Here is a 13,899-nt window from a genome sequence, read left to right as displayed (position 1 = left end):
TAGAAAAACTGTAAAGTATGGGTTCATCTTTTGTGTAAATTGTAAATCTGTATTGCCTGAGATAAATCAGCTTTTAATTTAAGTCATATCTCCAGCCTTGTAACTTTGTTGTGTTAGCAGTATGAAGAAGATATTCATTTTTCTCATATGTGTCTGATTAGATACTTTATGAATTTTCCTATCACACATATTATATATATGGATGACCACTAACCTTTTAACCTTTGCTAACTAGTCTCAACTGAGTTTTTTTTTAGTTAATTTTGAGACGGCACATAATGTGTTTATGCTTGTAATTGACATTAAGTGCTGCCACATTGTTTTGTCCATATTTTACTCTATGTAACAACTATTTTATATTTTCATTTAAACGCTGATTTTCTTTTTTTCAGTATTGTAAATTCTACATGGTGAAATTTTGCCCTCATGATTTGTTTGTCAACACACGTGCTGATTTGGGAGCATGTTCTAAAGTACATGATGATGAAGCAAAAGCATTGTTTGAAAAATCAAACAGTTATAAAAAACAAAGTTATGAAGATGATTTTATACGATTCTCACAAAGTATGCTTAATGAAGTTGAACGAAAAATCGCTAAAGGAAAACAAAGACTTGCTCTTATTGGTAAATCTGAACCGGTAAGATAGATGGCATTCCTTAAATTAGGATGTTGAAAAACTTTTATTCTTGATAAACAGTTATACTGTAATGTCTTGCTGGTTTCCATTTTAATTCAACAGATTTTCAAAAGTTTTATTTTTTGATTTTGATGATATTAATTGATTTTGCGATATCTTTTGTTTTTAATTTTATTAATTAGAAAAATTTTCTGTAGCTATAGAGAAACTGGAATAAGACAAAGTGAGGTGCAATTGGTAGTTTTATAATGTATACTAATTGTATTGTTATTGTAAGAATCCTTGCATTTTATAAAAACAAATTGTAGAGTGTTTAATTGGCATTCATACTGAAACAGTATGTCACAAATTAACTTACAATAGATCTTCAGTATTGCACGATATTTTAAGAGTTTACTGAACAGCAAATAACATTGATATCTTTAAGAAGTGGATGTACGGAAACAAGAAATATCTGCACTTATCATAAAAACAAATATTTAGATAAATATTTTCATATTAATGGGGAAAGTTGTTCTGGTCTTTTTAACTGTCACACTAAACCGGTTAAGAAATCTCTTATAAATTATTTGTCACTCAACAAGCAATCCAAATTTAAAATTAATTCCAGGCAGATCATTGGGTACAAAATACAAAAACCACAAGATGATACAGAAAGTGAATCAGAATGTCAAGATGTGTTTGAGCTTCAATATGTTATAGTTGAGTTTGGCGAATAAAGCTTGTTTTCAGCACTTGGCATGCAAAATGTCCAGGCACTAATGAAGCGCATAGATTACTGCAAGAGAGCTGGAATGATTTTTATTCTGAAATTATTTTCAAACGGGTTTCTGTTAACCATCGTGAACTAACTACTCAGATTCTTTCATTTCAAGAGTACTTAAATAAACTTACTGAAAATTTTAATAATCAAAAAAGGTATCATTTTGTTGCAAAGAAACAAGCTAATTTCCTCAACATTAAAAAGGAAAACTTATTGAAGAGTGAATTTATTGTAATTGTAATTTTCTTTTTTGATACAGGATGAAGTCTAGTCATGTCACTTGTCAAAAACTTATGCATATCCATTTCTCATATATTTTAAAAAAGGAAAATTACAACGCCAAAGCTACTTGTGATTAGTGAGTACTTGAAGCACAATAATATTACCTTGTTCTTCAGTTTCCAAGAGCAAATTATAAATGAAGTAAAAACACTTACCACAACTTAAACATTTTTTTTACTTTTCTGATTGCTCCTCAGCCCAGAATAAAAACAAACAAAAAGTTTTATAAATTTGTGCTACCATCAAGAAAATTTTTAAATCGCATCTGAATAGCATGTTTTTGCCTCATACCATGTGATCGTATTGGTGGAACTGTAAAAAGGACTGTGACTAAAACAAGCCTTAAAAGGACAGTCAACAATCAAATTGTTACATCTACTGAAATTTACAATTATTGCAAAGACAATATTAAAAATATAAAATTTATTTTCTGCTCTAATAAAGATTTTCAAGAGACTGAATAATAGCTCGGTTCTCGTTATCAGGTAATCACTAGAGTCCCAGAAACAAGAACCTTTTATGTTCCAACAAGTCAGAAATGTATTCTGAATGTCCGGGCAATCTCTGATTTAAAACATTTACATTAGTATCAGTACATATATAAATTTTATTTGGTCTTAAAGTACATAAAAAGTACTTAACTGCTGTAAACATTTCAGATTTTTGCCACCTTGGAAAAGTGATGAAAATGGCTGTTTTTACCTGTTGGCGAGTTAGAAGATAGTTTATACTGAAGAAAACATTTTTTTTTTAAATATAAAAAATGTTTTGGCTACTACAAGGTGGATAGTTATATACCAAATATCATCAAAATCAAAAATTGTATTGCATTGATCACTTGTTGATTTAAATTAGAAATACCCTGTTGGTTTATTGTTCCTCTTGAAAGGTGGTTGTAGATATATTGGTTATCAGTCTTTTATTAAACTGTTCTTTTTCTCTAAATTCATTTACATATTTCTTAGCATTAAGTATTGTATGTGTTTGTATGTGAAAGCAGTGATTCCATTTAAAAATTAATAAAAATCTCACTTTATTTGATGTAAATTGTGTAGTTGTTTTAAAAAGAGAAATAATTGTGATTAAAATGTAAACTGTTGTATAAAGTTAATATATTTTTTACTGTTGAAGAATTTGCTCAATTTGCTGTCAAAGTTCAATGTACTTGGTTGACCATACATCTTCATTACAAGATTTTTTGTCTTATTATCTTGTAGTATTACCTCATATTTTGTCCTACAATTGTTAAAGCAAAAAATATTTTAACACTATAAAATGACCTTATAAAATATAAAAGATATTAAAATAAACTTAATCAGTTGCACTTTATGAAAAATATATTCCCACAATAGATACCAATATGAGATTTTTTAAATTATGTTTCTACTACGTGTAGCAGTAGGTAAAATGATTAAAAATTGAAGTAGCTTATTCAATTTATAGTAATAAAGATATATAGAACTTACTTAGTAGCACTAAGTGCATAGTTCGAATTCTTTTCATACATAATCTTTATTTTAGTAAATTCATGTCTATTAGATATTTATTTTTTATTCATGCATGATGTAGGGTAAAGTTTGTTTTTTGTCGTTAATAATACTTTGTTAATTAACTGTCATTAATAATAATTTTTAACTAGTAATATTTCTGCTGTTTAGAGGTAAAATTATTAGAAAGTTGACATTTTGTGAAATTAAGTTTTAAAGATTATTAGGATTTAAAGAAATCAAAATATAGCTTTCTACAGCTTTTTATTTAAATCTTGATTGTATTATAATTTTTTGATGGATAATACTGAGCATTGCTGCTGATTAAGGAAACTAGCAATTTAATCCAGTTACATGTGGGAGAGATGCTCTTAGTTTGCCACAACTATTCTTGAAGTTATACTAGCTGTTGATTTCTGCTAATACTGAAAAAAAATTCAATGTCTGTTGAATTCCTGAACTGAATTAGTTTCAAAAGAATAGTTCTATCTATATTTATTTATATATTAAACAGCATTTTTAATTTATTCTTAATTGTTTGTATATGATAGCTTATTTTTACAAATTAAATTTGTTTTATCAAAGTTGGGTTTTATCATTGTAGTTTCAATTAATAAGCATTTGCACACAGAACTTACTGTGGTTTTCAGCTGAAAATAGTTGTATTATTGTTACCATAAAATTGTTTTATTTCCTTGTTATATCTTCTCTCACCATAACCTATTGTAAAAAGTTAATTCCTTGAATTATATATAATAGAATATAATTTTTTTTTTTTTAATTTTCTATTTGTAATTCATAAACCACATTTAAATTGGGAGATTAAGTTTAAAAAACTGACTGCCTAATTGTCATTAGATCTTATGTATTTAGATGTTTAATTAAAAGATTTTGTTGCTTATAATATAAGAATGTCTAATAATGTGGATCCTCTTTATTTTTAAAAATATTTATTAATTTATATTACATGTTTTTTTTTTAAATTTTTTTTTAGCAAAGTGCATTAACTCCAGCACAGACACAGCGTAATATGGAACAGATAGCTTTGTTGTCAGAAAAAATTAATAGTTTGGTATGTGAAGCAGAACAGATGGGAATTCAAGGAAATGTTGAACAGGCTCAGGGTTTAATGAAATTATGTGATCAATTAAAAGAAGAACGTGAATCATTACGTAAACAAAATGACAATAGCCATTGGTCACAGGTAATTAAATTTTGTTCATTAGTAATATAAATTAGCATTTGTTTCTTTAGATTTTACTTTTTTTAAAAATAAATTTAAATCTTCATCAAAAAAAATTCTGGTTTCATCTTTATAATGACGGCAACTGCTGTTGGTCTTGGAATAACGGAAGTAATATCCAAGATTAAGAGAGACCAGTTGTCAAAGTCAGTCAGGTCATTTCCTTGTTTTATTTGCGGATTGATGATGTGTAAGCTAGAAAGAGATATACAAAAAAAAGCTATGAGGTCTGTTCAGAAAATAGTAAACCTAACTTTATTGTTTTAATCTATTATTAATTTTACAGATTATTGGTCCTTGTCCTGTCTCTTCAAAGTACTTCCCTTTCCTACTCGCACACTTTTCCCAGTGGTTTTTCCACTACATAAAGTAGTCCTGGATAGCTTTATTTGAAATGACCTTTAAGGTCTGTGACAAATTTGCTTTAATGTCTAAAAACAGCATTCTTTCATCACTGATTTTAATTTTGGAAATAAGAAAAAATCGAAAGGAGCCAGGTCTGGTAAGTAGAGAGGCTAAATGAAGAGTGTCATCTGATTTTCGGCACAAAACTGACAAATTGACAAAGCTGAGTGTACAGGTGCATTGTCGCAATGAAGGAACCATGAGTTTCTCGCCACAACTCTAGTCTCGTTTTGCAAATTTTTTTCATGTAACTGTTATAAAATGCCTTATAGTGTGCACGGTTCACAATTTCACTTTGAGGCAAGAATTCAAAGTGCACAATTCCATTAAAATCTGAAAAAACAGAGCATCACTTACTTTAACATTGGATCGAGACTGAAGTGCTTTCTAGGGACGTGGAGATCCTTTGCCAATCCATTGTGATGATTTGAAACATTTGTTTCAATGTGATAGCCGTAAACCCAGCTTTCATCTCCTGTTATGATCCTTTGCATGAATGTTTCATCATCATCGGCTTGTTCAAGAAGTAGCAGACAAATGTCCACTCTATGTTCTTTCTGCTGTTCGGTCATCAAAAGAGGAACAAAGTTTGCTGCAACTTGATGCATGATTTCCATTTTTTAATTTCAATTTTTTCAGTCAGAATGTTGACATGATCTAACTGAGATCCTAACCTCATCTGCAAGTTCTGTGACATTCAATTAGCAATTTGCATGCCCCAGAGCACTGATTTTCTGAATGTGAGTGTCATCAGTTGGAAGTTGAAAGCCTTCCTGGTCAAGGGTCATCTTTAATTGACTAACTACCACTTTTAAATCATGAAAACCATTCATAACATTGCATATGAGCCATAACATCATCTCCGTAAGCTTCTTTAAAAAGTTGAAATGTTTCTGTGAAAGGTTTTCCCAGTATCACATATTACAAAAATCACAATTATCATTTAAACATGTTGCCTAAAATAACAACAATAAAGAAACTAAACGAGATATCAACAATCCAAGAACATGTGGTTACAGAGGAGTTAATGCAGTACACACTGCTGCCAACCACACAACTAAAATCTCCATTGGTGCATAATTAAAAATCTTTAGTTATTTTTTGAACAGACTTCATATAATATATTAATAAAAATGGTTAACTATGTCCATAACTGAATAATCGCTAGTAGTTTGGGGATAATGCTTTTTCTCTGAAATTTGTGGTAAGTAATTCAATTAATGATTCTGTAGATTATTTATGTTAATCTGTATTACTGCTAAAGTTCATTTTACCTAAAAATTTTTATCTGTGATGAATGTCAATGGAAAAAAAGAATTAACTTTAAAACTTTGTGGTTTTTTCCTTCTAGACTGCTGAGTTGGCTGCTGCTCAAGAGAAACAAATGGAAGTATGTGAAGTGTGTGGTGCTTTTCTAATTGTTGGTGATGCACAGTCACGTATTGATGACCATTTAATGGGCAAACAACATGTAGGTTATGCTAGATTAAGATCTGCACTTGAAGAAATTATGGTAAGTTAATTTTAATATTTAATAAAATTACTTTTTTTTAAATTTATTTGGTTTGGGAATGTCTAATGGCTTCCTTGATTAATTTTTTTTTCACGTTGGTTGAATCAAAGCATGAAATGAAAGCTGTCAAATATCTTATATATTTTTTTGTCTACTGTACAATTTTCAGACGTTCAGTGTCATCACTTCCCATGGAACTGACACAAACTACCTCATTGCATTGTTAGCCGTAATACTTGTAAGCCAAATCAGTTTCAGAGTTTACGTATGTATTAGCGTCTATTTCAAATTCTATAGTACTGCACAGTTCTTTTAAAATTCTTATATTTTCCTTTGCTTCATCTAAGACAGCAATGACAGTTGTTGCATCGGGAAGTGATAAGAATTTAGCTTTAAACATTTTGTTATGTTTCCTCTATTACATTCTTTACTGCCATATGAATCTAGTAGACAGCATCAAGTATTGAAATTGATTTTGCGAACTCACTAGCATTCTCATTTTCATTTCATTAGCACCATTCATTTTCATAATCGATTGCAACGCCATTCTTCTGCAGAGGATTTTCATGGTGTAAATCACTCCCTGATTCAATGGTTTTGTGATGATAGTAGTGTTAGATGGAAACTAACTTTCCATTTTCATGTTCCCATTTCCTTTTAACCACTGCTCCTTAATTTTTTCTTATTTTTGAAAGTGTTGTAGATCTGAGTTTTTCCGTACTTAAATTTGCTCTTTAACTGACATAATCAATTTATTTTTTTTATTTAGTTCAACTTTTAATTACTTTTTTAATAACGTCAATTTTTTTCATTTATTCTTTAAGCAGTATTTTTATGAGACTATTAGTAAATTTTAAAACAAATTTATAAAATTACGATAAACCAATACATATAATATATATATACCGTACCTTACTATATATACTGTACGGTACAGTACAGTAATAAGATAGACATAATACACAAGAATATGTTAAAGCTCAAACACCGTAATTGTTAACAGTAAAAAACTAACACGAACTTCAGGTAACTCAACATACACTACTAGTTCACAAGCAAGTAAACCTGACTGCAGTATTGATAGAAAAGAAGAATAGACAAATTGTCACACAGTAAACAATGACATCATTTTTGTGGAATGTGTATGGCACCACTATAGGTGTTCTCTGTTTGCGTGTTCAATCGCCAATTCATATACATCTGTCATAGCTTCGTTGTAGGCTACTGTTATTTTTATTTACCTTCTAAAAAAATAATCAATTTTCCTTCCTTAATATCCAGAGCTCATACAGTATATTTTCCTTATTATTGAGGGAGCCCAACTTATCGTTTCCATGCTGTGGAGGTTCCATATTATATAGGATGATTTACATTGATTTTTTTACAGGAGCAGTGTTATTTTTCCAAAACGGAAATGTTTCTGTCTTATTCAGGATCTGTTTTGAATAGGTTTTGGTGTATAACAAAGGAAGAGATAGAAATTTTGAGTTCATTTTATAAATGCTGATATCAGTTTTGAAATTGTCATCCTACTAACTTTTTACATTAAAAAAAAAAATCATGTAAAAATTGCTTATAATAAAGCTGATACCTTTCTAAGTTTGCTTTAATTTTGTTACTATACCATTACTGTTCATACAATTAAAATTTACCTAATACAGAAAAAATTCTAAGGTTCATTTTTTTTTCCATAAGTTACATTGATAATTAAATCCAAGAAAACCAAAAATTGATTGTACCTGATGAGTATTGTTCCTTCATTTATTTGTTAAAAAAGTAAATTCATAATTTGCAGAAGTGAAGTAAAATATTTTTATGTGTGTTACGTAATATTTTATGGCCATGAAAATACATATCTGAAACAAAAAATTACAAATTAGGCTTAATAATTAACTTTAATTTGTAAAAATATTGTTAAATATGAAAAAATTAGACATTTTATTAGAAGAATGATAAAATGTATAAAAGTAATATATTTTATTCTATCATACATGCTCTATTTTAATCAGTATTTTGATCTGTTTTCATTTTAAAATTTTTAAATTTAGAGTATAAGAGCTAAACAGAGAGATGAAAAAGAAAGACAACGAGATGAAGAAAGAAGAGAACGCCACAGATTAAGAGAAGAAGAAGAAAAGAAAAGAGAACGAGAAAGGGAAGAAAGGCGTAGAAGGAGGGATGATGATGATTCATATAGAGGGTAATCTTACACTTCTGATTTTGAAATTGTTTTAAATTCAGTTAACATTTAATTGATATTAACTTTTTATACAGATATATTTTTTTTTAGTTACAAACTTTCTGAAAAATTTTACTAGTTTATGTAGAATCTTGTAAAAAATTAATTGAATTTGCTAGTTTTGTATATGTTTGTTCCTAATGTTATATTAGATTTAATTACTAAGAAATTATTTTTCTTGTAGTTTGATTTGTTCTATGTTAGTAATTGAAATATTATTTCAGTTATTTTCTGTTTTTAGGGGCTATCGTGACAGACATCGTGGTGGAAGAGATAGAGATAGGGATCGTGATAGGGACAGAAGAGATAGAGACAGAGATCGTGATTGGGATAGAGATCGTGATCGAAGTCATCGCAGCCGATCTCATAAGGATGATAAAAGGTTGGTAGATTTACAGCAGTTTAAATTTTTAATAACTTTATTCTTTAAAAATAAGCAAAACAGTTATTGATTTTGTGTTAAATTAAACTTAATTTTGAAAAAATCCAACTAAATTAAACAGTAAATGCAATTTAATTGAATTATGTTACTTAGAAAATATTGAAGTGTAAGAGAAATCAGTTAAGTAATAGTGTGCAGTGATTAGAGTTTTTATTTGCCAAAAAGTTAGCTGTCAAAGATTTTTAAACTTCTGCTGAGTGCATCTTTATGATCCAGAAGAAAAAAAGCAGAGCATCAAAAATCTGTACGTTTACTCTAGTCCAAGAAATTCAGTACGTAACTGTCCGTAGACATTGTTTTGGATGTCAAACTTGTGTGTCCAATGAAGTACTGAAATCTAGCCAGGATGTACATGAATTTTGGGCTATAAATAGAGATATTAAACTGCTGAATAACAGGTTCAAAATTATAATGCTTGGCCATGCACATCACACGTTTACCACCAAGGCTCTTTTGAAGTTTAAATTTAATAGATTTGGTGCCCTGTGATTTTCACTAATGTCTGTTAATTCTTGTGAAACTCAATTTTACCCTTCTGTCTTTTTTAGAAAATGAAAACTTTGTTTTTGAAAGTCTTATATCAGCTGGCTTTAAATTTGTGGGATACTTAGAGCTTTAATAAAAGCTTGAACTAAATATTAATACTCATATATTATATACATTTTTTAATGATATTATATATATTTTTTAAATTAAATTGATCTTTTTTTTATGGTATAAAAATGCATTGCCTTAGTAGTCATTTTGTCCTTCAGTACAAAATTACTTACTGTGACAATATTATCACCAGTGTCATGAAAGGACGGTAGTTACGTATTAACACCACTGCAGCTACAGCTTTATTTAAAAACAAAGTAATCAATCTGATTTCGGTGGAAAATGGGCCGATATAGAGTTTAACATAAATAAATAAATATTTATTTTATAAATATAATTTAACCAAACTTAACCTACGCTCGCTTTGCTCACTAACCTTGACTAATTAACACCGTAATTTTTTGAGTATTTATTTAATAATTTATTATTTAAATAATCAAATTGCATAATTACTGAATTTATTAAATAAATACTCATAAAATTACGGTGTTAATTAGTCAAGCGAGCGTAGGTTAAGTTTGGTTAAATTATGTTTATAAAATAAATAAATATAAATAACCATTTATATTCTGTTTTAAATCTGTATCGGCCCATTTTCCACCGAAATCCGATTGACTACTTTGTTTTTAAATAAAGGTTTAGCTGCGGTGGCGTTAATACATAAGTACCAAGGACACTTATTTACAAAAGAAGATACAACTGCATAATCAAAAAACCAATGTTAACAAAAAAAAATAAAAAAAAGATACAATTCCATGTGGTGGTCAATATATTTATTTATTGCCCAAATTTTAATTGAAATAATTGTGTATAATACTACCTGTTACTGATTGTTTCTAAAATAATTATTAAAAATGTCACTGAAATAAAAATGAAAAATGTGATATTCTTTACTCTGGTGTTATTATGCTGCTAACAGCATGAAGTGAAACTTCACTCAGTAACTCTGAACTACAATCTATTATATATTTATTTAGATACCAACTATAATACAGTTTGTAACTATAAATACTGACATTGACATTGACATTTCATCATTACTTCATATTCTTTAATTACAGAATAGTAAACTTAGAGAGATATTTTGAATATCTTTACACATAATTTATACATTTGAATAAATTATATCACCAGTTCTGTAAATCAGATTCAATAATGTAAATGAAAATTTTCCAGTATTTTCTAGTAATTATTAAATTGTTTTTTACAGGCATAGAAGTCGATCACATGATAGAAAGGACAACAGAAGCAGTAGATATGATGATGATTGGAGGAGAGGTTAGTAAATCAGATTCACATTTATCAGAACATTGCTGAATAACTAAGGGTTATATTCTCTAAACCCCCTATATCTAAGCCTTAAGAAGTGTAGGTTTCCATTATGAACTTTACATAAAATTCTATCACATATTGACATCAGCTAAGAAGGTATTTTCAGATTTATTAGTGGTTGAAATTAGGGTTTAAGTTTACTCTAATGATGTAAAATAGAAGAAAGAATAGTTTGAGAAATTAATTCCTACCTTCAATTTGTCACAACATAACAAATTGTTGCATCGTTACATTTGTGTAACAGTACAAATGTGTTATTAAGATGCAGTGCCTATTCATTTTTTGTTTCTCTTGTCAGTGATTCAAATAGTTTTTTTGTAAAATAAAATTGAAAAGAATTTTTTTTTAGATATGATGATAATTAGTTTTAATGTTAATTTGGGTTCAAAAATTATTCATACATACAGTGTGTCCAAGTTAACATTGTGTTGAAAAAAAAAGTTAATTAATGACTTCAGAACTACCAGTTAACTGAGCAGTTGAGTTACAAGTACAAACAGGTTACAACCATCTATTACACGTTGTTCATGTATTGCTATGAAGAATTATTTTTTTATTATTACTTTTTGTGTTCCGTGTGGATATTAATATTTAATTTTGGATTGTTTATTTAAGGAATTTTCAGCAATCGTTAAATTGAGTGTATAGGTTCTTTTGCTATTTTATTGTCCCTTTGTCTGTTTAGTATTTATTTTGTAACAGTTAAGAGTGTAACGAGGACCAGTTCACAAATGTGAGAAAACCATTTCATCTTTAAGTTTGAATGAATTTGAATGTTATGTTTCTACTCTGGCACTTCAATTCCTGCATGTTCAAAAAAATACATCTTCACCCTTTTCTCAGTAAATTTACTTCTCACTGGGGACCTTTTGGTAGAAAATTGATTATTCTTACCCAAATTATTCATTAAATAAAACAACAGGATATTGCAAAGTAAAATCATGCAAATAAGGAAAAACCGTTGATGCTGACCATAGAAATTTTTATTTAACTATTTCCACAAACAATAGTGCATTCACAATTTTAAAGGAAATTAAAATTGTAAAACAAAAAAAAATATGAAATACTCTTATATCAAACACTGAAACAAATTCAAAAAAGTAGAATGTCCCTTAACTATAATAGTTGGATATGTTACCTAGGTATCCCCTGCATTAAAAAAAAAATGTTGAGGCTACCAGCGTATTTTACTTTAACAATGAATTTCATTAAAAGAAAAATATACATGGCAAATAGAAAAAGCAGCAATTGCTAAAGTAGAAATGACCAAAATATATACTTACTATTAATTAAAAGAAAACAACATGTAAGTAAATATTATTAATGAGTGATAACATTTAAAATCAAAACCAGTTGAGTATGTAGGTGAATTGGCTATTAATGACAATATCGCAAATTTCCAGTTTGCTAAGTGCAGACTGATGGATTATCACAGGGGTAACAAACCTGTAAAAAAAGACATGCTACATTGCTAGTAAGTAATTAGAGTAACAATTAGTTCAGAATATAAAAAAAACAACATTGTGTAATACATAAAGGATTAATTCATATTTTATAAAAAGATAATAATAAGTTTTTTAAAATATGCATATTTTCTTGTAAGTGAAAATACCAAAGAATTAATATCAGATGAATATTTTTGTAGATTTTTCTTAGAGTATTATTTGTTTTGTTTATAGGTGTTAATGGAGATGATAGAAGAAGTTGCAGTCATCGGCGAGAATAACATGATTCATTTATTTACCAGATAATTTCATTATTATATAGCTTAAACACAGACTATTTATTCATATTATTCAGTATATGATTTAAAAAATATGCAAATATAAATATAAACTATAAGACCGGTTAGTTCAGTCACGGAGACCAGGTAAGTGTAGTATTAGCCAGATAATATAACTGGGAACACATTGCACCCAAATTTACCGTTATTATGGTTAATTGCTTTTATGATATGTTTGTAAGGCACAATATATAGTGTAATCAAAATAATGTATTATTGTTATTAAAAAATACCCATTTGTTTTAATAATATTACATTCTTACTGTACAGTGTGAGTAACCAGTTACCCAAATGTTTGTTTAAACTTTTTTTAATAAGCTAAACCTCCTGGTGTTCCTCTTGAGTAAGCTAAATATTATCTTGAAGGAAACCCTCAGTTAAAATTAAAAAAAAAAAAAGTCTTATAAAAGTTTCTCTTTTCACAAGAGAATTCTTGATAAAAAGATTCCTGATAAAGTTACACAAAATTCTGCTCATATTATTATCATCATGTGAGAAATGTTATTTGCTAAATGCATTCTGAATATAGAAATTTAAAAAAAATCCTAAAATTTTAACTAAAATGTAAAATACAAAAAAGAGAATGGTTTTTAATTTTTGCCCTATTAACTTTTTTCACAGTTCATCTTGAATGATATACCAAAAATCTATTTTTAATCAAGAGAAAATAATAAATATCTTTTATTTGTTAATTTGAAATATTAATAAGTTTCAATAATGTAAATAGCTGTTGGTAGTTAAAATATTTTAAAAAATGTATAACATTAGGTTATATTGCTCGTACAAAATCCTTTACAACAATAAAGCAGATGCAAATTAAGAAAGGGACACAAATTGAAATAATCTAATCCATTGTTGCAAAGCCCTTACTTTAGTTTGATATAGAATGGAAGGATAACATGAAAATGATTAAATATATCTTGAACAATAGATTATTATTAAATAGTTCATGAATTGAAAACATGCAGTGGTTAAGTTTACTAAATGAAATTACATAAAAAAGAAAATCACCTTTTTCTAAATTCCACTTCAGGGATTTATAGAATTTTTATTCCATGAAATACATGAAGGGTACTGTAAAATATAACCTGCTTTCTATTTAAGGTTTACTGTTCACCTGATAATGAAAAAAATTATGTCTAAACCATCCCTAACATTTCAGTAATTTGATTGAT

General features: G+C 28.2%; 1 protein-coding gene across 1 annotated transcript in view; it reads left to right on the top strand.

Moving 5' to 3' along the window:
* The window catches only part of LOC142329987 (luc7-like protein 3), a 32,526-nt gene that overhangs the window by 1,528 nt on the left and 17,099 nt on the right, over positions 1 to 13,899 (top strand). Inside the window, exons 2-8 of the mRNA XM_075374981.1 lie at positions 393 to 638; positions 4,165 to 4,374; positions 6,170 to 6,331; positions 8,380 to 8,531; positions 8,812 to 8,952; positions 10,820 to 10,887; positions 12,621 to 12,811. Of these exons, the coding sequence (XP_075231096.1) occupies positions 393 to 638; positions 4,165 to 4,374; positions 6,170 to 6,331; positions 8,380 to 8,531; positions 8,812 to 8,952; positions 10,820 to 10,887; positions 12,621 to 12,667 (1,026 nt within the window). The 3' untranslated portion in view covers positions 12,668 to 12,811. The remainder of the gene's footprint in view (positions 1 to 392; positions 639 to 4,164; positions 4,375 to 6,169; positions 6,332 to 8,379; positions 8,532 to 8,811; positions 8,953 to 10,819; positions 10,888 to 12,620; positions 12,812 to 13,899) is intronic.

The sequence above is a fragment of the Lycorma delicatula genome, chromosome 9, assembly GCF_047948215.1.
Source record: "Lycorma delicatula isolate Av1 chromosome 9, ASM4794821v1, whole genome shotgun sequence".
Classification (NCBI taxonomy): domain Eukaryota; kingdom Metazoa; phylum Arthropoda; class Insecta; order Hemiptera; family Fulgoridae; genus Lycorma; species Lycorma delicatula.
Note: the sequence above shows the minus strand (reverse complement) of the source record. Positions and strands in the feature narration are given on the sequence as shown.